The following is a 24,510-nucleotide window of genomic DNA, read 5'->3' as shown; positions in this document are numbered from 1 at the left end:
AATAATTTAATTTTTTAAAATTTAATAATAATAAAAAAAATATTTGAATAATATTTTATTTAATTTTAAAATTTTATTTCAATTTACTATTCAAACCTCTCGTATGTAATTGCATTATTTCCTTGGTGGGTTCACGAGCAATCTACATTTGAAACTCTAGGACACGTTCTCTATGGAATATGCCTTCAAATGAAACAACTATTCTATAATGGTTAAGGCTGTGTTTGATAAGTGATTATTTTATTATTATTTATAAATAATTTATCATTATTTATAAACAATTTAATATCACTTGACATATGAGCAATTAAGGCCTCGTTTGTTTTCGAAAATGAGATGAGATTAAAGTTAAAAGGTTGAATAAAATATTGTTAGAGTATATTTTTTAATATTATTTTTGTTTTGGGATTTGAAAAAGTTGAATTGTTTATTTTATTTTGTATTGGAAGTTGGAAAAATTGTAATGATTAGATGAGATGAGATGAGATGTTTTCCCAAAACAAACGAGGCCTAAGTCTTGTTTTAGATTGATAAGTAATCTCAACTTATCTCATCTTATTATTATAATTTTTTTAAATTTTAACATAAAATATAATAAACAATTCAAAATTTTTAAATTTTAAAACAATAATAATATTAAGAAATAATATTTTATTTAACTTTCAACTTTCATCTCATCTCAACTCTCAATCCAAACGAGACCTAAGACTCAATTTGGATTAACACTTTCATCTCATCTCATCATTATAACTTTTATAAATTCTCACATAAAATATAATAAATGATTTAATTTTTTTTAAATCTCAAAATAATAATAATATTAAAAAATAAAATTTTATTTAATTTTTAATTTTTATCTTAAATCATCGCTTTCGAAATGATTTAGATTTAGAGATGAATTGAGATGATTTAAGAATAATAGAATAAAATAATTTTAAAATATTATTTATTAATATTATTATTTTTAAATTTAAAAAAATTAAATTATTTATTATATTTTATATATAAATTTAAAAAAATTATAATAATAAAAATAAGATGAATTGAATTACTTTGTCAACGCTTAAGAATTATTACTGCAACAAAATTTCTCACACGCAATTAATAATCTGCATATTTCCGTACTCATTTCATAAATGAGCATGTGACAAATCCAACCCAAATTTTGCAGCTTTACGGCACCTTTAAATGTATAGTACTGCTAAGACAACTGCAAATAAAATTTTTCTAACCTATCCTATTCGCCTATATATGCTACAATCTCTCTCTTTCTTTTTTTCAAACAAAACATAGGGTGATGATACAGCCTCCGCTGGGGCTCCCGTTGGGGTGTAGTGTTATTTTACATATATTTTATTTAAGTAATTTTTTATATAGATCTTTTATTATTTTAAAATATTTTAAAAAAATAAAATAAATTTAAAACATCATTCAGAAAATATTTTCTTAATCAAAAAGTAAAAAAAAATATATTAAAAAATACTTTCTTAATCATGAAGTAAAATAAAAAATTATAAAAAATATTTTTTAAAAAATAAAATAAATTTAGAACATAATTAAAAATACTTTCTTAATTATTAAGAAAGTAAAAAAAAATTTATTAAAATATACTTTCTTAATTACGAAGTAAAATAAAAAAATATTTTTTTATAATTTTTTATTTTACTTCGTGATTAAAAAAGTATTTTTTAATAATATTTTAAATTTTTTTTTTATTTTTTAAAAATATTAAAAATTATTAAAAAAATCTATATAAAAAATAATTTAAAAAAAAACACATAAAAAATACACTAATCTCCAACGAGAGCTCCCAGCGGGAGATATAGCATTTCCCCAAAAGATAACTCGAATTGAGTTCTTCATTTCTGTTAAACATGTCATTCCGTCCACCTTATTTCCTAAATTTGTTTCCTAAATATCTTTGTTTAAAAAAGTAAAAAAAAAAAATTCAGACATCGCTTTTCTTTTCTTCATCGTAGAGTAAGAATTTTATTAATTATTCTCTCGTTATATAATAATAAATAATTAAAAATTATCTCTTATATATATATATTTGCCAATCATCTCATATTATTTTAAGGATTAAGAAACGTTCAATCTATTTTATTTTATCTTATTATTATAATTTTTTTAAAATTTAAAAAAATAATAATATTAAAAAATAATATTTTAATAATATTTTATTTAACTTTCATTTCATCTTATCTCACTATCAAAATAATTTCTAAAACAATGACAATGAGAATAAAAATGTTACAAATATAAAAATATTATACAAAATTAAAACTATAAACTAATATGATTTTATTGTTAGATCTACTTTAAAATTAAAATAATTTTATAATTTAAAATATCGTATTAAATTACATTAATTTATAAATTTATTTTTATATAATAATTGTTTTTAAATTATTTCTTTAATAAGAAATACGATCAATAATTTTGTTGTTTTATTTTTAACTCGCAGCTGGACAAAGACGGCCTCACGGCGCCAAGATCTCCCCTGGCCCCACTGGCCCATGGTATCCCTCCACGTCGCCCGCACATCACCAACTTGAGCCCCTCTCACTGCTCTCAGTCGGTCACAGTCCTCTATATCTGTCTCCCCTCTCTCTCTCTCTGAACACCCTGTACGCCGTCGTTTCGACAATTTGTCCCCGATCCCGGCGTGACGTGACACGCAAAGTAAAGGAAGAAGAAAGCTCCTCCTGTCCCTACTCTCCCTCTCTCTCTCGCTGGATTTACTGCGAAGTCAATCAGAATTTGAATTCGCATCTTCCTTTCTCATGCGGAATTTCAGTATCTAGGATGCGAATTCCCTGCGTCCCCCAAGAAATGAGACATATATTCGCTGATTTTCTGTTCATTCGCTTCCGAATACTGACTATCTGAAAGGATTTCTGAATACCAAAACCATGACCAATCAAGTCACTTAGGTATCTCACTGATCTCCTCGAAGCAAAGAAGTTTGCCAATCTCCGAGCTTCCGAGTCAGCGAGTTTTTCCATTTTCGAGTTGGATTGCGGAATCTTTTTTCTTCGCACGGTGTGAGAACGATGTCGACCAAGGTGGTGTACGAAGGTTGGATGGTCCGCTACGGACGGAGAAAGATCGGGCGCTCGTTCATCCACATGCGGTATTTCGTTCTCGGGTCTCGCTTGCTTGCTTACTACAAGAGAAAACCTCAGGACAATCAGGTGATTTTCCTCTTTCTGTCGTTTTTTTAAGGATTTTGATTCTTTCTTAGTGTGCTAGAATCCTAAATTCCTATGATTTCCCATTTCCTTTCCTTTTCTTGAAGGATTTTGATTGTTTCGTCGTGTGCTGGATTTTCAAACTCTTGTGTGTTTTTGTGTTTGATGCTTTATAATTTGCTTTTAGTAAAAGTGCAGGAGGATTGGCGTTAAAGGAGAACTAGAATTTTTATTAGCAAAAAAGGAACAGAAGATTCTGAAGTCTGAACTTTTAAATTTTTTTTTTTTTTTTAAACCAAGAATCTTTATTTATTCATTTTACGTATTTATTGCGTTCGTAAATAATACAATGTAATTCGACGTTGTAAAGTTTTTTTTTTTTTGGGGTGGGGTGGGGTTTTTTAGGTTCCAATTAAAACCATGGTAATTGATGGAAACTGTAGAGTGGAGGATCGAGGCCTGAAGACCCACCATGGACATGTGAGTTCTCTTTTCTCTCTCTCTTGATGATTGCTTCTTGTGATTCTTCAATAATGATAAACTAACCGTTTGAACTGAATTTGAATGTTTTACGGAGTAGGTAAATTTTACGGGTACTCCTAGCTCAAATTTCTTGTCCGTTTCGTTTTTCTATTAGATTTCAAGTAGGCTAATTGCGGGAGCTGATTTTATTGAGGCAATAGTGTTAAATTATGTAAGATTACGGAACTATGGTAAATCTGTTGTGGCGTTAGTGTTGTTGAGTTAGACTATGTGCACTATGAGGCAGTAGCCAGCAGTTTCTCTTCTAATCTTGTCTTATCTTATTTGGATCATTATTGTGACGGTTATCTGTGAGTTCAATCAGTAAATCCTTATTTTCACTTCTGTGTCTGTTTGGAACTTTGAGCAGACATTAGGACGCTCTTGAACTTTTGGAGATTGGAGTGGCTTGCTTGTGAGTGACCCTAGGATATGTAGAAAGAAAAATTAAGCATATATTTTCACAAATGCCAATTTCCCGAGACGAGAACCTTCGAAATTGTATTTGTGATAGTTGGCACTTGTTTTGAAGCAGGTTTTGCTTGCTGCAGACATAAACAGTTTTTCAACTCTCTTCTCACCCCCCCCACCCCCCCAACCACGCATGCACACGCAATAGACGAACGCTATATCCAATAGATCTGACCTGTTCTAGTTCTGCTGGTATGTAGGATACTGGCTGTATTCTTTCTTCATGATGGAGTGTCTCACTTGGTTTATGTATTTGCTTGGTGCAGATGGTTTATGTTTTGTGTGTATACAACAAGAAAGAGAAGCAGCATCGAATTACGGTATGTGCTTTTCCCTTAATGAGTTTATAAATTAGTGTTGATTTCTTCAGCTGTACACATTTTTTCCTTCCAACTTTATCAATTATCATTTACTATAATTTTGGAACATAATTTATCTTTTGGTTTGGGTGATCTTTGCTGCTGTAGTTTTGATGCTGGACCATGCATAAGAAAAAAATTGCTAGTCATAACTTTTATAGAGTCCTGTTCACTGGGTACTAGTATTTGTGTAGATTCTAAATATGGATATTTGTGGGGGTGGGTAGTGTTCTAACTCCCAAAGACCTCAGGGGATTGAATCATGGAAGAATATAATAAAAGGATGGGGGAAAGTCTTCTACTTGTAATTGATCTAGATTAGATTTTGGCATGATCCGTGGTGTCGAGATTGGACTCTTGAGGAAACTTTCCCAGATGTGTACAACATTGCTGGTGTAAAGGATGTTTCAATAGCAGACCATTGGGAGATATCTTGTGATTTTCCCTCAGTGGAATGTAAGTTTTTTTAGAGTGGCTCAAGACTTGGTAGATGCCTTCATTATATTCTTCTATCGGCTGTATTCCACTGGTTTGGGATGAGGAGCTGAAGATTAACTTCTTTGAGCCCCTACCAAGAAAGGGATGTTCACTGTTTGCTCTTTTTATAATGTCATCATTGGTCATGGTAACAATTTTTGGCCTTGGAAGAGTATTTGGTAGACGAAGACCCAATTGAGAGCTGCTGTTTTTTTCATGGATAGCCTCTCTATGAAAGAATCTCACCATGGATAATTTTAAGAAAAAAACACATTGTAGTGATTGATTGGTGCTGCATGTGCAAGAGGAGTTGGGAGTTCGTTGATTTTTTACTCCATTGCAAGATGCTTAGTGCTGTATGTAATGACTTCTTCCAATGGGTTGGATTGGCTTGGGTGATGCCCAGAAGATAATGTGCATTTTTTTTTTCTTAGAGAGGATTAGGATGAAGCCGACAAATTGTCACGGTGTGGAAGAGGGTTGCTTACTTGCCTAGTATGATGTAAATGGAGGGAAATGAACAACAAGAATCTTGAAGATCATGAACAGATGCTGGAGTTGCTCAAAACTCTATTTTCTAGTACTCATTTCGTTTGGACAGCCTTCACAGACTTGAGCTAACTTTTCATGATTTTCTTGTATTGTTTTCTAATTCTAGATAGGTAACTCTTTTGTATACACCTTGTGCACCTGTATGTGCCTTTTTTCTTTTGTTAATGAAGTTTTATTTCTGTTTAAGCTGATTTATAGGGTGAAGATTAGTGTAGAGTCTACGATAGCTTTGTAATAGAAGCTTTATGTTAGAATATCAATGAAAACTGCCTTTGGTTTCAGGGTTCTTTTGTTAGACCCCTAGGGTTTGCTTGATCAAGCACTGAAGAAGAGAATTTTCCTTCGTTCTTTCTAAGAAACTTATGCTTTAATGGAAGTGAAAGTAAAATCTTTATCTACTCATGCTTCCAGCTTCATCAGAACTTTAAGCTATAGTCTTTTTCATGGGGGTTATGAGAGTATTAAATTAATCAACCTTTCTATTGAGTGTTGAAGGACTTAAGGTCTTGCAGCAGCTTTACTTGGCAGTATTTTAACTAGCAGATTCTTTATTTTTTCTTGGATAAGTGATGTGATTCCTAAAAAAAAAAGCTACTAGGGGCTTAATGTGAGTGTATGGTTCAAATGGCAAATGATTGTCTGTTGTAATCACTCATTGGGTCACTTGCAAGTTTAATAACAAAGTCTGCTGAACAAGCTGTTTTCCTAACTAGCTGGGTTCATCAACGTGAATGTTACCTTTTATTTTAAAAATAAAGTTCCATTAAGCCCCATTGAAGGTAGTATTTTCCATTCAAATGTAAGCAATCATGCTCTTCCTCACTACTTTCACCTATGTGATATTTTTGCGTCCCCTTAGTCCTTCTATTTTTTAAATTAAATTGTCTGTGCAGTTTATTAGTGTAACATAGGTTAGGAATGTTACGCACATTTATAACATAACGCCTGGTAAAGAGATTCAGTCTCATAAAATACCTCATCTATTGGATCATAAAACTCATCTAGTATGACAGTCTTTCATAACATAAAAGCTGAGAAATAAAAGAAATGACATAAGCTAGTTCTATGTGATACCAACACTGCTTAAATGTCTAAATCATACACTAGGGCTCGTTTGGATAGTTAGATGAGATTGTTTTAGATGAGTTAAATAAAATATTGTTAGAATATTATTTTTTAATATTATTATTGTTTTGAGATTTGTAAAAGTTGAATTGTTTATTATATTTTATACGAGAATTTGGAAAAGTTGTAATGATGAGACGAGACGAGACGAGATGAGACGAGATGATTTATGTATCCAAACAAGCCCTAAGTCTCTAGAAATTTATTCTACTCTTGGCACTCCTGCTCTGTATTCATGAAATCATCATTTGGGACATTAAAACATAAAAATAGAGAATGAAACAAATAAGTTGAAAGCTCAGTAATAGCACATCATACTGTAAACTTAACTTAGTTTAACATTAGGCTTAATTTTGAAAACTTACATATATCGTCACATATTCACATAATATATATATCATTCATTAGTAACATAAGCGGAATCAAACATAATCATGGCAATACATGTAATATGGATGCATGAATGATTGACTCCATGCATTTCCTATCATTCATACATATCTTATTTATCTTGTCTTTCACTTACTTAGTGACCATAATAACATGTGTACATTGGTCCAATTGTCGTTGACTGTATATAACATATCATAACATAGGGTAAACCACGCTTGGGTCCATGACACCGTCTAACGTATCATAACATGTAGTGAAACACGCTTGGGTCTGTGTTATCACATAGCATATGGTAAACCGCACTTGAGTCCGTGGCACCTCATATCATAACCTGTGGTGAAACATACTTGGGTCCGTGTCACCTCAAAACATATCTTTCATGTGGTAGACTACGCTTGAGTCTGTAGCTTGCACATCCACCCATAACATAAGGCATCTTAAAGTTTGCTTGTCATTCATGTGTGTTTTCTTACTAACTTTCATAATGCGTGAGAACATGTTTGACTTCATGAATTTACATGGCATGGCATACTCTTGTGCATGGCATAACATTAAGCATGATATATTAACATGAGTCTTACACAACATAGCATAGCATAGGCATGTCATAACATGATCTAAACATTACATGGCATACATGTGATTTTCATAACATCTCATCCATCCAACAATAATCCATATCAGCATAGCATCCATAGTCTTATTCACAAGCATATCATTGTAGTTCATCGAGGTTTGTGAAAAGGGGCTAACCTTGAATTGGCTAGTAGCGTAGCGTAGGTAACATCACATTTTTCATGCGAAATCAGAATATTTACAGCACACATAAAGTTATGATCATGCTACCTACCTTTTAGCGTTGCTCCTTGAATCCTACTTCGTAGCTCGTTACCGAGAGAGAGGAGAACCACTGCGACAATGGGTCTGGGTGGCTGGCTGTGAGTCATGGCGGCGCAACTGGAGGCTCCCTTTGAACATGGTGGTGCGACATAGGGAGAGAAGAGAAATTAGTTTGGTTCTTCACACTGAGAATCGGCAAGGTAGAGAGAGGGAGTGGTTGACGTGGCTTACAAAGGGAGGAAGGACGTGCATTTGAGTTCAGGAGGCTGGGCCGGCAGCTTTTGTGGTGTTTTCCGGCGAGGTGGCTGCCTGGGTTGGTGAGAATGGTGTCTCAGCTATCTGTGTAGGAAATTTTGGTTTCCATGTGGGGAAGTTCTGGCCGTGAGAATTCTTTGTTTGATGGAGGGACTGTTGTGGGGAAAAGAGGATTTATACTACGGTTTTTGCCATGTGAATTGGTTACCAATTAGGAAACTATTCAAACTTGGGAAATCAAATAGAGAGATAAAAGGGGCATACAAAGTGGAAGAATCCTATTAAAATAAAACCACTATCTCAAAACTGATCTGATAAAATAATTACTAAAATAATAATAATAATAATAATAATAATACTAAAATTCTAAGCCCTAATTTAGGACCCATATGTTACAATTAGTATCTTTATACACATGACGTGTTATTCTGCTAATCATTTTCCTAATGAGTTTAGACTTCTGTTCAGTAGTAATCACATAACCTTATTTGAGTACCTGGATGAGACTACATACTCATATGGCATGTGTTTATGTTCTAGATGGCAGCATTCAACATTCAAGAGGCGTTAATCTGGAAGGAAAAGATTGAGCTTGTTATTGATCAGGTATGTTGTTTTAAGACTGCATAATTTACTCCAAATTCTCCTTTCCACCTACCCCTCTGTTTTTAATTTTATGTATTTATCTATGGATAATGGTAGGAAGTTGATCCCTGTTCTTGATCTGTTCTTTATTTGTTTTGGCCTTTTATTACATTTTTTGGTAATTAAATAAGAATGTTTCTGGTCAATCATTACATCTTAGGTGTTTTTCAGCTTCTTATATATTTATCTGCAGGGAATATACTTCCTGCACCATAGGCATTGATGCATATAATATTCATTGCTTATTTATGCGTGTAGCATCAGGGATCACAAGTGGCAAATGGGAACAAATATGTTTCTTTTGAATATAAATCTGGGATGGATAATGGAAGGACTGCTTCCTCATCTGACCACGAAAGTCAGTAAGTACTTATTTTTTCTCTTCTTGTTTTGGTTATAGTTGTGGCATTACTTCTGAAAATATATATGTACAAATTTACGTGTAATATTTGCATTTAATTGCCAATATTTTGCAAGATTATCATTCTCGTCTTTTTTACTTTTTACAATTATGCATATGGTTCAACGTTAGTCTGGTCTCAGATGAAATCTTTGTCTTATTGCCGTGTTCCTGTAGATGCATCTTTCTTCAAATGTATTTGGAAATTATTTTGTTATCTTCTTGCCGTCCTTAAATACTGCTCATGCAGCTTTTTTTGTGTATTTTTTTACTGCATTTTTGTGAACTAGTTCTATCCTTGTTATCATACTTCGGTATATAGTATTGCTTACGGAGAACCACATTTCTTTATGTTGCCAAATTGCGCTTATGCCTTGTTAAAAAATAATTTCTGTACTTGGGCAGGTTCAGTGCACCGGAGGATGAAGATGATGCTCATCCAAATTTGTTGCGAAGAACAACTATTGGAAATGGTCTTCTTTGAGTCCTCTTTTTGTTTGTGTTAGTTTGATGCATTTTCTGCCTGAATCTGACTGTCTTCATATAAGTGGCAGGTCCTCCAGAGTCGGTGTTTGACTGGACACGGGAATTTGACTCGGAATTCTCGAATCAGAATACCCACAATCAAGCATTTTCAAGAAAGAATTGGCGTCTTCTCCAATGCCAAAATGGCAAGTATTTTCTTATTGCCTACATCAGTTAGAAGTTTAGCTCAGAACGGCAGTTTTTAGAATAATTATTTAAGGAATAGGATTTGATGAGATTAATCACTGGCAAGGTTGTAATGGCATTATGAATTGTTTTTGACTTATCATTATTAATGTTGACAGGACTTCGCATTTTTGAAGAACTTGTTGAAGTTGATTACCTTGTATGGAGTTGTTTCTTTTCTCGTGCTTTATGCAAATGAAATGGTTTTACTATGCATTGTGTTGTTTTAGTTCAAAACATTATTAATGGTCTTCCTTGTGCAGCCAAGGAGCTGTAGCAGAGCAATGAAGGCTGTTGGTGTTGTGGAGGGTACCTGCGAAGAAATATTTGAACTTGTTATGAGCATGGATGGGACACGGTTTGAGTAGGTGTTTTACTTTTTCAAATGAAGCTTATATGGATTAGGTCTGCTCATTGTTTTGGTGTTCCTTGTTTTACGCAACTAATATTCACTTTGTCTGTAGTTGGGTGAGTGTTCAGGAACATTGTATACAAACCCTATTTTCACTTAGGCATATGGAGGGTTTTGAAATAGAAAAAAATTCAAAGAATTCAGTGGTTTCTCACAAGTAGCAGGAGATTAAGACCTATAATGTTATGTGATCTCTCTGTGTGTTTGTGACCTTATTTCATTTCCTACCCAGTCTTGATCATTGTGCTATTCATTTCAACTTTTGTCATATTAGTTGCTACAGCTGTGTAAACGCTATTAGCTTGCTTTTGCCACTTTTTCACAGTTTGTCTCCTCACATTAGATGTAGAAGTGTCATCATTTTGATAGCTGAGATCTTTCTTCCATGTACAAGAAAGACTCCTTCCAAGTAAATTTGAGACGGGTCCTCATCTTTCTGTGATGTCATTTGGAATGAATTTATTATGGATTACGAAGCACAATAATTTGTAAAAATTTCTATGCCATTGAGGAGCTACCACTCTCTTAGAGATAGCCATGGATTGGCTCATCTCCATCGATTTGGGTTGTGCTCTTTTAGAGAACTCGCTTTCCCGTTGTTGCTTGGGCTCTTTTTCCACATTGTCGCTCGTAAGGGGAGATGCCAAACTTCGCCACCCTTTGTCTAAGATCCCTTCGGCAGATAATGCCTATGGTGGAGCTTCGTCACACTTGGTGGGGAGATCTTTGGCAACAATGGGCATTGGAGGGGATCTCTCCCTATGTGCGGCAGAAATACACATGGAAGGGAGGGGATCTCCCCCTTCCATCTGTGGCTGCGTGAGTGGAGAAGGGGGAGATATCCCCCTAGAATTGCAGCCTATACGACTGTGCACGAGGTGGGGGTAGATCTCTTCTTTCTAGGTGTAGGCATGACTGCCATGAGTGAGAAAGGGGGAGATCTCCCCTTCCATTGCATCCTGTGGCAGCCACTTGCGAGGCGGAGGATTGCCCTTGCAGAATTGCAGCAAGGCGGCATTGCTCCCTCCTCCCCTCCCTGTTTTTGTTTGTTATTAATTTTTAGGCTTTTTTTTTTAAAGAGTTTTGGAAACAGTTTTTTTTTATAAGTAAGAATCTTTATTGAATAGAATGAAACTAGGCAATGCCCAAGTACATAGGAAGTATACAAAGGGAGACACCTAATTACGTTCTAGTGAGCTGAAAAGAAGATAGAAACTCATGGACATTCCCCCCCTTCAGTATAATAGCAGAAAACCACTGAAAAAGACAAAATACAAATAAATTCCAGATTTCCTCCGCTGTACGCTCCTTGTTGTTGAAACAGTTTTTAAACGCTGTTGTGTTTAAAGTGGGAAATTTTAGGAAGTGTTCCCAAGAACTTCTTTATGACCAGCTGAATTGGCATAGGTGCGACATCTAGACAATAGAAAAACTGCAGGATTGGTTTTTAGAGGCTTTTGTGGAGGCTTGAAAGCTCTTTAGGGTTTGGATGCAACTTTTTAGAGTTATTTTTCTTCTTTGTAGATGCTTGCATCCCCTAATGTTCTTTAGTACATTGGTTGGTTATCAGAAAAGAAGAAACAAGAAAAAATTAAAAGCATAGAATGTGGCAACATGAAGGGAAAACTTTATTAGGTCTTGCCTTATATATATACTAAATGCTCATCCATTTCAGGCATATCGTCTCAACTTGAGTCATTTATGTTCTTATACTTCTGTGGTTCTTGAAAAAGTTTTGTTACATATTATTTGGTGCTCCTTTGGCCTTCATTTTTCAATTTCATAGGCAGCTGTCGGCCGCTACTATTCTCTAAGCATTCATTTGTAGAACTTATGGTCTATGCTTACACCCCCGCTTGTTTTCTTTTGATCATATGCCACTGTGGATCTAGAGAGCAGCTTAATTTATAGGATTAGCAGGCTGATTGCTCATAAGCATGGTGTGTTGATTAGTTAGCACACCTACTTCTTGAGGTAATATAAAATAGTGAGCTCTGGTATCTCTTTTCAAATTAAAACCTTACAAAATGGGGACTTGCATTTTGTCTTATTTTGGAGTTTTTATTGCTTCATTTCGTACTTGGCAGTCTTCATTGGCTTTTATTGGAACGTGTAGGTGATAGCTTTTTCAAGTTTCAACTTGTGTTTAAATGTCTTTGGTAAATGATAGGGATTCCACTGGGGGATTCCGTTCATTTATCCCGTTCCATTTTTTTTTAGTTTTTTTTTACGTAGTGATTCAGAAAATGTTGTTTAATAATATTGTGATTTTTTTTTTCTTTTTAAATATTTAAAAGTGTTAAAAAATGATTTAAAAAAATATTTAAAAATGTTTTTTTTTCACATTAGTTTTTTAACACTTTGAAATATTTTTAAAAAAGGAATAAAATTCACAATATTATTAAACAACATTTTCTTAATCACTACATAAAAAAAAACTAGAAAAAAAAAGTAACGGGATGCTTGAACGGGATCCCCCAGCGGGATCCCTAGCATTGCCCAATGTCTTTTGTCTATTTTCTCCATGTCTTACCCGTTTGACTCTGTCAATTTTTCATGATTTTATGTGGCTTGAAAACACGTGAACTTCCATGTCTCCTTTTTAAGAGAATCATACAGCTATAGAATATTTTGAATTAGCGCGGCCCCCCCCTCCTCCTCCAGTAATTAAGTTATAGTTGATGCACTGCTAACCATGTGTTGCCTTGTTTTTTTTTAACGTGGTGTCCAGGTGGGATTGCAGTTTCCAGTATGGCCGTTTAGTAGAGGAGGTGGATGGGCACACAGCAATACTTTATCACAGACTTCAGTTGGACTGGTTCCCGATGTAATGCTTCCACCAATTGATGTCTAAATAGTTAATTTATAATAAGTGATTTTAGTATTCTGAATAAATACTGTTATAACATGCTGCGTTCATGCAAACTTCAAACTAGAGCTTCTACCCCTCCCTCATCTCATTTGGGTTCAATTGTTACTATTGATCTTTCTGTGAAGACCTGGATGTGTCCTAATATCTAGAAGCGTATTTTAGTGGCGTTGCAAATTGTTTCTTGCCTTTAAATTGTGGTATCTGTGGTTTATAATGTTTTGTGGAGAAGTATGTAACTGATATGCATTGTTGTAATCATGAGTGGTTTGCTAGATATGTTTTATCACAAAATTTTTATTGTGGATATTGTTTTTATTCCTTTTCATGTATTTAGTTATTTATTAGATTCTAAAATCAGATAGAACTCCTTAGAAAAGTTATATTCTTAATGATTTTTTTTTTTAAAGTTTAATTATTAAGTCGTTCAAACTTTGTTGAAGTTGGAGAAAAAATTCACGGGTTTTTAGGGGCTGCTATATTGCAGTATTCTCTTGGAGGAATAGCATCAGGAGGGGGGAAAAATTCACGGGTTATGTGCTTTCTTGAAGTTTCCTGATTGGGGCACAGAAATTTGTGTTTTTCTGAACCATGGAGGTCCCTGTTTATTTTTCATAAGCTGTTGAGCAACCAAAGGTGCTTGTGCACTCCTTGGGCATTGATATGACGGCTATATTGGCAACTTTGTGAAATGATTACCTCAATGGGTGGATGAATTGGCTTTCGAACTGCTACATGCATATGCATGCCAAAAATATAATTATTTATGCATATCATTCATGTCTGAACCATGGAACCCCGGCGCCTCACTCTTCCCCCTTTCCCATTTGATATGTTTTGAACCAGTGTGGTCCTTAGGGCTTTGGGATGATAGTTGTGTTCGGTGACATCATTCAAGGAATGACTCCTTTCCTTGGCGAAGAGAGTTTCTCACTGATTTTTGGTGACTCCGTGAGAATGAAACTGTTATAACATGGACTAGCTTGTTTCTGTAGTACCAAATAAAGAAAACATTTATTCTAGATATGCTTCTTCCCCGTGCTTGGGTGTTTTCCCTTTTTTTTTTATATAAGTAAAAATATTATATATATATATATATATCAAGAGGAGTAACCAAGTAAATTGAATGTATACAAGAGAACACCTTGCCACTTGGGTGTTTTCCCTTATCTTTAGGCTTAGTAATTGGATGAACAGGACTGTTTGGGTGTTTTTCCTTAGTTGTTAATTATGCTTCTTCCTTGTGCTCAATTCTCCTTGAGGGCTTTCTATATCCTTATCTTCATAATGTAAAACAGATAACATTTTTGTTTTCCTCTTTTCATTGCCGTGTTGCATAAAAATTTCTTCAGGGGTTTAAATTTAAGTTCAGTTGTTAGGAAGAAGATCCCTTTTTCCTTTCTACAATTATATGCATAATTTCACTTGTTTTGGATACTCAGTAACCCTTGCTGTTGCAGGTTTGTGTGGCCTCGTGATCTTTGTTATGTGCGATATTGGCGACGAAATGATGATGGAAGTTATGGTAAATGTTCTGCTAGTTTGGACAATTCACTTATTGTTTCTCTCGTTAGAAATTTCCATGTTTTCTTTCTTGTTATTGTGCAGTTGTCTTATTTCGTTCTAGGGAGCATGAGAACGGTGGTCCACAACCTGGATATGTTCGAGCACATATTGAGAGTCAGTTCTATTTTTCTTCTTTGATTTATTCTGATGCCTGATTTTTGAATTCGAGAGATGGAAATATTTTGTTAATTTATATATTTGGATTTTTAAAGGTGGAGGATTCAACATTTCTCCTCTAAAACCTCGTAATGGGAGGCCTAGGGCACAGGTGCAGCATCTTATGCAGATTGATCTTAAAGGGTGGGGTGTGGGATATATATCATCATTCCAACAACATTGTGTACTTCAAATGTTAAATAGCGTTGCTGGTGAGTTCCTTTTGCTGTTTTTTGGGGTGTCATTGATATGGGTAAAATTTGATTTGATGTCAAGATGCTGGTTCATGACTTTTTTTTTCTCATCAGCAAGTTAGAACTTATTAATGATTGGTTCGTGACTTAATATTCATTTCCTATGACTTTGCAATTGTAGGATTGGGATTTGGGTTAACATAGTCAGTCTTTCTACTTTCATTGTTCCTCTACATTGAGATCAATTTAGGAAACCTTTACCTACTTGTTCTTCATGGTGGGCTTAGGTTGATATTGACTAGGGTTTCAAAAGATTAAGTTTGATGGGCAAAAGAACTGCTTGCTGGAATTTGTAGGCAGCAACCAAGAACCTAAGGCGGTACTTTTATGGCGGATGAAAAAGGCCATTCGATAGCTAAGTTTGAAATGGTTGCTGAGGTCCATTGGGTATCTAGGAGGATGTATTAGGCCTGAATAGATCATGGATATGCCTATGACAGGGAGAAGAGAAGTGTCTACTTCATCTGCTCAGCCTAGAATCTGACAATCAAACATGACCTCATCCTTTAATAGGGATTTCCAGGATTGGGAATTACCTAGTGTCTCAGTTTTTTTCAGCTTATTATATTCCATGGAGATTCCTATGGCACAACGAGATAGCTTGAAGTGGAGGTCTAATAATCACAAGATATGTACAGTCAAGGCGTATTATAGCATCTTGACTACACATCTTGACAATACTCCGTTCCCATGGAAGAATATTTGGAGAGCTTGTGTGCCTTCTAAAGTAGCTTTTTTTGTTTGGAATGTTGCTCTTGGGAAGATATTGACCACGGAAAATTTGAGGAAGAGAGGTTGTGTATTGGTGGATTGGTGCTACATGTGTAAAAAGAATAGAGAATCCGTGGACCATCTCTTATTACACTGTGAGGTAATAAGGGTGTTGTGGGATGAGATCTTTCAAAGGGTTGATGTTGCTTGGGTTATGCCTTTGAGGGTGGTGGATTTGTTGGGTTGTTGGACAAAGTTGCAAGGCTGTCAACAAGTGGCAGCAGTGTGGAAGATGATTCCGTTGTGCATTACGTGGTGTACTTGGATGGAAAGGAATGCGAGGTGCTTTGAAAATAAGGAACGCACAATGACCGAGTTGAAGAATTTTTTTCTCCACACTCTAATCTGTTGGTTTTCCACTATTGTTTTGCATGGGGACAATATTCATGATTTCATGTCTTTAATTTATCGTTCTTAGAATGTATTTAGGAGCACTTATGTATACTTCCTGTGTACAAGGGCTATACCTTTTCATTCATATATATAATATCTATCTTTTATTGATAAAAAAAAAAAAAAAAAAAACAATTCTTCAAAAAATTTAGATAGGATCTTGGCCTTTGAGACCAAAACTGGCACAAGACAGCCTCAGTATTGAATCTGACATAGCACAGCAGCGACCCAGTGGTTTTGGGGCTGATTGGAAGAAAAATTTAGAAGGAAGATTGTGGCTTTTGAATTTTAAAGGATGGGAAAGGTTATCGAAGGATTTTGGGCACATATCTGTTTGTAAAGATTGATTCTCTATGGCGCTAAAGTGACTGAAAGTAGATAGCAATGTTGCTGGACAAAGTGGTAGGTGTGAGAAATGACTGTTAACAGAACTGTCGATTGCTAGAATTTTTCCCAGAAGCAGGTATCTGACTGAAACTTGGGATTTCTGGTTTAGGGTTGGTTAGTGTTTAATTATGGAATACAAAGATGGGTATGTTTTAGAGCACACAACTGACATGAAATGAAGAAGTTTAGATTCGGTCATGGCTTTGAACATTAAGTCCTAATTGTAGTGTACTGATTCTGCAGGCTTGGAGGTTAATAATAGTTGGATGTGATAGTGTTTCTATCCTAAGGATTTAGGGTTATGAGGGTGTATTTGGTTGGAGGGAGGTCTCTTAAGTTTCCTCTTTGGCCCCCAAAATTCATTTAGAGAATGTCTTATAACTTGTATCCATTTCTAGCTCCTAATCTGTAATTAGGTGCTCTCCTTTGTTACTTTGTATACTTCCTATGTACTTGGGCTTCGCCTATTTACTTGATTCAATAAAATTTTATTTTGCTTACAAAAAAAAGGATGTCTTGCAACTTTGCATAATAACACACTATTTCAGTCTTTGAATTGGACTAAAGCCTGAAGAGGACTAGATGAGAGAATTAATTCTTTTTGCATAGAATGTTCAAGGAAAGTTCGTTATCCTTTGTTTTGATTGGTGAGATTGATTTGTGTTCTGTAAAATGGTTGATGAGACTTTTGAGTGCCTGGTATTACCCATATAATCAATATTCTGAGGTTAGTTTTTACAACGAAGTTTTGTGAGGTTTGGGAGAAAGTTGTGGAAAGGTAGCTTTTCTACCAGTATCAACTCATTTAGCCTACTACTGCCTTGGTGTGCCTTCACTTTTGTGTTAAGTTAAACTTGTTAATGGAAAAGAGGTGTTTTCCAAGTAAATAGTGGGTATTCATGAGAAACACCTAATAAGAAAATGGGAAAAAGGTAAGATGTCTTGAAAACTAGAAAGTGGTAATCAAAATGAGCAATTATCCAATGATAAAAGGTTTTTAAAAAGTAATCATCAAGATCCACGACCGTCTTTTCCTTACCCTCAAAAAGCTTTGATCGTTTTTCTCCAAATACACCACAACAAACCCTGGGATAATCTTCCACAATACTTCACTGTGAGGGCAACTAAAGGTTCGTTTGTTTTCGCATATGAGATGAATTGAGATTAAAGTTAAAAAGTTGAATAAAGTATTGTTAGAATATATTTTTTATATTTTTGTTTTAGGATTTGAAAAAGTTGAATTATTTATTTTATTTTGTATTGGAAGTTGGGAAAGTTGTAATGATTAGATGAGATGAGATGAGATGTTTTCTGAAAACAAACGAGGCCTAGCCTCCCTTTCCAACAAGTCAAAAGTCCCACCATGCTAAGAGGCATGACCCTATCTAAGCTGAACAAACTGATAATAGCAGTCCAAAGAGTGTTAGCCACTTCAACAATGCAATAAAAGATGATCCATCATTTTCCACTTTTCCTATACTTGCAACACCGAATCCATCACTATAATATTCCGCACTCTGAACAGGCCCAATAGAGCTTGTCCTCACAACTGCTTCTTAGTCGAATAGAATACAAACCAATTCAAGAATGAGGTAAAAATCTTCGCCTCCTAATCTCGTGTTGCTCTCATGACCTATATTGTTGATATTTTTTTGAAATCTTGTTTATCACAGGACTTCGTGAATGGTGTGCCCAAACAGATGAGAGGAAGGCTCCTCCAAGAATCCCAGTAATGGTTAATATGACGTCAGCTTCTGTCTCCTCAGAGAAGGGTGAGAAGCTGAATGCTTCTTTTCATCCTAGCGCAGCTACTGATCAGATAAATGCCACAAACAGAAATTCAGTGATGATGGAAGAATACTCTGATGAGGATGAGGAATATCAAATAGCTGAGCCTGAACAAGAGGTTTAGTTTGCATCAGTGTCTTATTTTTTCTGCATACGCTCTCTGAAATCTGAACAAAAAGTGTGTCATGTTTTCAGGCAGATCCATCTCGGCTTGAGAGTGATATCAAGAGAACAGGTAAATGATCACTGGTTTCTTTTTCTGTTATTTTTAGCAGATCTTTGGATATGGATCTAAGTAGAAAATCTGATCACAAAACTTTTCATGAGGTGAAGCCTTGGAAGAAGAACCAGCAGACGAAATTGATTTAACCTGTTTTTCGGGTAATCTCCGGCATGATGACCGTGATAAAGCACGTGACTGCTGGAAAATCTCAGAAGGGAACAACTTTAGAGTCAGGAGCAAGCATTTTTGTTATGACAAAACAAAGGTTTCCTAATTTTTTGACCTTCAGTTCTTTGTGAATCAACTGCTGAGGCATTGTTATGCTTGCTCTAATCCCATTGTTGTCGATATGTGTTTGAAGATTCCTGCTGGGAAACATCTAATGGATCTTGTTGCTGTTGATTGGTTCAAGGACACCAAAAGAATGGACCATGTTGCTAGGCGGCAAGGATCTGCGGCCCAGGTAAGTATTAGCTGTTAAAATATGTTTGCTTGTGTACATTCTGGAGTGGACTGACACTAACATAATCATAGTGCCATTTCTCATCATCACTTTATCTATGTCGAGGGGGTGCAGGCTGCCCTGCTCCCCAAAAACAGCATTTGATTTGCATGTGTTAAGCAATGATTTGAGTGAAGATTTATCACCTGAAGTATTTTCAAAAGGTCATCAGGCATGCTACTGTTGCGGATATTTCTATATCCTGTAGTATATATAAATGTATTATTAGATAAAAAAAAGTTTAAATTATTTTATTTTATTCTACTTCTGCTTGGATGTTGCTCCTAATTAGAATCTAGGGTGATTGTCAATCTTCAACTTATTTGGTTTAGATTTTAACTTACACATCATTTGTTGTTAATTTCTTAATAGGGTGTTACGTATTGACGAACTTTGTTTTAAATCTATATAGGTTGCCTTGGAAAAGGGGCTTTTCTCTATGGTTATAAATTTGCAAGTAAGTTGATTTCATTCGGCTGGTTGATTTTTAAACACAAATGTACGAGGAATTTTGCAGTGGAAATAATGCTTTACTCTTACAGGTACCTGCGTCAACACACTACAGTATGGTATTTTATTTTGTAATGAAGGACTTGGTACCTGGATCACTCTTGCAAAGATTTGTTGATGGTGACGATGAATTCCGCAATAGTAGGCTGAAGCTCATCCCATCAGTTCCCAAGGTATTTATTTCGTTTTTAGTGCATCATTGTGGCTCAATTACTTATATACATCAATGTCTATTGTTCATCTTTTAGGAGGTTCCCATCATCGGAAACGTCCATGTGTGCACTCAATTGCTCTTGTATGTAGGCATGAATTCATGCATGTATACCATGTAGATAAAAATGGAACCATGTGGGTGAAACATAATATATTATTCTCTTGTACTATGCTAGGATGTTTGATAGAGTTTATCTCTCAGTAATTGAAGTTGAAACACTTAGGTAATCACTTTTTAATTGGACAGGTGCAATCGGGGTATTCTGTTATTTATATTTCCTGGATTCCTTGGACTCTCGTAATTTTAGTTCAATATGTATTTTTGTTCCTTTTTTGGTTGAACTTGTATATTTCTCATTTACTATGGCCTCCTCCCTTATTTTTTTTTTTATGCAAAATAGAACTTTTAATTTTCTATATATATATATATAAAACTGATGTCTTGGTGACACCATTGATTTATGACACATTTGTATCCATTTTTAAAGGTGATTTCTCCTAGGAAAGTTATATTTTAAAGATATATGTGCTATCTTCATTCAGTTTGTGTTTTGCGTGTATATATGAATATTTTGTCCATCAATATTATAGTTGGCCTGTGAGTCACATGCACATGCATACATTTGAACACTAATTACACAGTCTAAACATGCACACGCACACATTTACACCTGCAACCACCCTCCCCTTCTCTTCCTTGTTGACTCTATTCCAAGCCAAAAAATAAATGTAGCAAACCGTATGTTTTCTCAATTGTCCTTTATTGATTTTAGTTTTGAATTATGCAGGGCTCGTGGATTGTGCGCCAGAGTGTTGGGAGCACCCCTTGTTTATTGGGGAAAGCAGTTGATTGCAACTACATCCGTGGTCCCAATTACTTGGAAGTAAAGACCCGTCAATCTTTTTAATTCATGTTTTGCTATATTTTTCTTTTGGCACGATTATTTCTATTTGAAAAGTGTTAGGCTTACACACAAATCTTACACAGGGAAGTTTACACACTGACATGATTTAATGTAATACGTCAGATCTACTTTACAATAAATAAAGCTTTCCACATCAATATGTAAACTGTCTTATGTAAGATTTATGTGTAGACCAAACATTTCTCTTTCTATTTAGCAGTTTAACTTTGTTCATCTTCTGTAGATTGATGTCGACATTGGTTCTTCCACTGTTGCTAATGGAGTTTTGGGGCTGGTAATTGGTGTAATCACAACATTGGTGGTAGACATGGCTTTCCTTGTACAGGTATGTTTTAATTACATTGGTTCATCTTTTCGAGTTCACGTTGGCCTGGGGAGACTGCTTGCTAAACTCATACTTAGTACTACATTTCACACATTTGATCATACGATGTAATTAGTTGCCTCTTATCATAGACAGCATAGTCCAACTCAGCCACAAAAGTTAAATGGGATTTACCTATGAAGATGTTAGATGACTGTTTTAATTTTCAGGCAAATACGACCGATGAATTGCCGGAAAGACTGATTGGCGCTGTCCGCGTTTCTCATATAGAGCTTTCATCTGCTAGAGTCCCCAAACTAGAACCAGACCCATCGTGACACACTTTGAATCTGTGTTGGTTTTCCAGAGTTATCCAAAATCATTTGTTCAGATAAGCATGCATTCTATTTCCCATTAGATTTTGCATTTTCATATGCACCAGAAATCATGTTATTAATGTTTTCCATACTTTTATCTTTGTATAAAATAGTGAAAGAGAAATGGGTTTTTTGGTCCATCGACAGTTGAATAAGATTACAGGATGCGGTAAAATTGGTTTGCCAATATTCCTCTCAATTGAGTTCATTGTTTAGACCCAAAACACTAATTTCCCTTTACTTTTGCACCATGCACTGCTAAGCTTTATGGGAAATTTTAGTCATTAAAATGCATAGATGGAGTCGAGAGAGACCATAAATTTCAATGCTTATATCGGAGCCCTTAGCTATGCTGCTTTTGGGTCCGTAAAATTCTCCACAAACGCATCGAAAGAGGCCAATGAGCTCGCCGGAAATCCATGCTCGAACTTCCCTCGAAGAATCTCGGACTGCCTTCTGATCTCTGCGTCCGTCAAAACCTTGTCTATCCCATGCAATATATCGACCTTAGTTACGACGTCGGCCGGGTAGCCCTCGGAAACCATGGCTCCCACCTTGAGATGGCCCACCACCAACTTGGCGTTATAGTATTGGTCACCCCTAATTGGCCACGCCAAGAGTGGGACCCCACGCACCGCCGACTCCACGGTGGAATTCCACCCACAGTGTGATACGAACCCACCCGTCGATGGATGGCTAAGTATCAGCAGCTGTGGTGCCCACCCGTGTATTATCAACCCTCTCTTCCCAACTTTACTGTCCAATCCGTGAGGGAAATATTCCTGATCTTGAGCTGCCGAACCGGGTTGACCCGTTTGAATAACGGGTCTGCCGGCCTTCCGTTGGATGACCCATATGAATGGCCGGGTGGATTCCTCCAATGCTTTGGCTAGCTCCGGGTACTCCTCCATTGAAGGTCCCACTTCACTCCCGAACGAGACGTATAGGACGGACCTCCGTGGCTGCTGATCCAGCCACCCGATTATCTCGTCGTCGGTGTAATTGGATTCTTTCTTGGGTCGGATTTCTCGGTCCCGGAGAAGGGATTCGGTGGACTGCCAGTACTGATCAGGCAACAGCGGGCCCACGCCCCAGACGGGTTTTCGTGTCAGATTCGCCACGTAATCGAGGAACGGATGCTCGAGATCGTCGCACGTGTTGATCAATATTGCCGCCGAGGTTTTCACTTCTTCCACCCACGGCGCCGGCTCTCCCGGGAAAGGTGGGCCGCGTGGTGGTGCTGGACCACCACTGTGGGCCTGGGGCACCCCGGACCCGCCCTGTTTATGCGGCGCACGAAGCCAATGACGCCGTTGCTTAAGATCCGAGTACTTCAGGACCATCTCTTCAGGTAATCCGGGAAGGGCCCGTACCTCTCCGGGTCTCATATCCGCTGGCCGGACCACCCATACGGCATGCTGGACCGCCGCCCAGCACGCACCCGACGTGATGAACACAACAGTGGGGATGCCGAATTTGGAAAACACCTCCTGGTTCTTATTCATTATGTGGTCTACGACGGCACAGACGGGTCGGGGCGAAGACGGATCCCTTTGGGTCAGGAACGCCTCGATTCCGCGACTCAATTGCTGGTGGAGGGACGGATTCGGGCCCGATCCGGAAGGTGGCGACAAAGACGAGACGTCGGAGACTCGGAAGAGGGGAGATAGAAGGACGGAGGGAATAGAGGAGGAAATATCGGAGTCGACGAGGAGGGTGATGTGGTAATTTCGGGAGATGAGGTGTTTGCAGAGCTCGAAGCAAGGGAGGAGGTGGCCTTGGCCATTTTTGGGCACCACCAGAATCTCACCTGAAGACGACATGGGTGTTCTATTTTCGGACACTCTTTCAGAAATTCAGTGCAGTTTTGTTTCAGCGAGTGGAAGTCTTCGGAGACAAGACATTAGCAAACTTAATAATTTCAAGATAAAATGATATATTTGAACAGAGGAGCTGGACCGTTTGGTTCAACAAGATCGCTGGGAATGGCTTGTCCTCGTAACTGGGCCAAAGCAAGCATACAAAAATAAAAATAAAAATATTATATTTTCAAGCTTATGTAATATAATTTAATTTAAAAGATAAATTTTAAAATTTTACATCTAAGTGATGTGTATGTTTTTATTAAAAAATAATTATTAAAAAAAATTATAGGTTTTTTAACTAATAAAATTATAGGTTGATGTTTAATATAAAGATAAAAAAAAAGAAAATTTATAATCCTACGTATTGGAGATTGTACTTATAGCCTGTGTTTTTCCCAACAAACTGTCCAACCTCAATCCTAACAGTATATCTCACTCGTTACACCTATGACCTGGAGGAGTCCGTTTAGTGGACATTGGAGCATCATCAAAAGTTCAAAACGTTTTCACTTAAGGGCAAAGCAAAAGAGTTATTTTGGAACATAAATTACTCTCAACTCATCATTATAATTTTTTCAAATCTCAATATAAAATATAATAAATAATTCAATTTTTTTAAATCTCAAAATAATAATAATATTAAAAAATAATATTCTAATAATATTTTATCATCTCAATTCAACTCAACTCATTTCAACATCTAAACTCGAACGAGCCTTCAACATATGCTGATCTCAAAATGGTGGATATGAATTTGTGTGCGCGTGTAGGTATATGTTTTCTTCTATTGTCTCAAGAGTAAATTTCATAGTCAGAAAATGATAAAAGTTCAGTTTTTTTTCCATGGGGTTTATGCGAGCACCAAATTTTTTATTGTCCACCACGCTCATAAATGTTTCTTAATAGTGATGATATGTCGTATGAGATTGGTTTGATGTAATACATTAGATTTACTTTACTAAAAAAAAAAAAGACTTTACAACCTAACGTATCATATCAAAATACGTAAATTTATTTTTGTGAGATTACTTAATAGATCTAGCATTTCTC

At 36.0% G+C, this 24,510-nt stretch overlaps 2 protein-coding genes across 3 annotated transcripts; one reads left to right on the top strand and one right to left on the bottom strand.

Moving 5' to 3' along the window:
- Positions 1-2,593: 2,593 nt before the first annotated feature.
- Positions 2,594-21,782, top strand: LOC109014256 (protein ENHANCED DISEASE RESISTANCE 2-like). Of its 2 annotated transcripts, none has more exons than XM_018996647.2 (22): positions 2,594-3,197; positions 3,600-3,674; positions 4,454-4,507; positions 8,729-8,794; positions 9,098-9,195; positions 9,639-9,706; positions 9,788-9,904; positions 10,064-10,104; positions 10,208-10,308; positions 13,088-13,183; positions 14,686-14,750; positions 14,834-14,905; positions 15,004-15,159; positions 18,426-18,658; positions 18,736-18,775; positions 18,874-19,028; positions 19,125-19,226; positions 19,678-19,722; positions 19,808-19,948; positions 20,777-20,872; positions 21,138-21,239; positions 21,449-21,782. In XM_018996647.2, the coding sequence occupies exons 1-22, from the start codon at positions 3,057-3,059 to the stop codon at positions 21,554-21,556; spliced, it is 2,172 nt and encodes a 723-aa protein (XP_018852192.1). In that variant the 5' UTR covers positions 2,594-3,056; the 3' UTR covers positions 21,557-21,782. The 2 variants fall into 2 exon arrangements, with proteins under 2 accessions (XP_018852192.1, XP_018852190.1); XM_018996645.2 differs by having other exon boundaries at positions 9,092-9,195.
- LOC109014257 (UDP-glycosyltransferase 73C4-like) lies at positions 21,761-23,592 on the bottom strand. Its single transcript, XM_018996649.2, has one exon. It carries the CDS (start codon positions 23,416-23,418, stop codon positions 21,943-21,945), a length of 1,476 nt encoding a protein of 491 aa, XP_018852194.2. The 5' UTR covers positions 23,419-23,592; the 3' UTR covers positions 21,761-21,942.
- Between the last annotated feature and the right edge of the window lie 918 nt (positions 23,593-24,510).

This window comes from Juglans regia, chromosome 9 (genome assembly GCF_001411555.2).
Source record: "Juglans regia cultivar Chandler chromosome 9, Walnut 2.0, whole genome shotgun sequence".
In the NCBI taxonomy this organism is placed as follows: Eukaryota; Viridiplantae; Streptophyta; class Magnoliopsida; order Fagales; family Juglandaceae; genus Juglans; species Juglans regia.
Note: the sequence above shows the minus strand (reverse complement) of the source record. Positions and strands in the feature narration are given on the sequence as shown.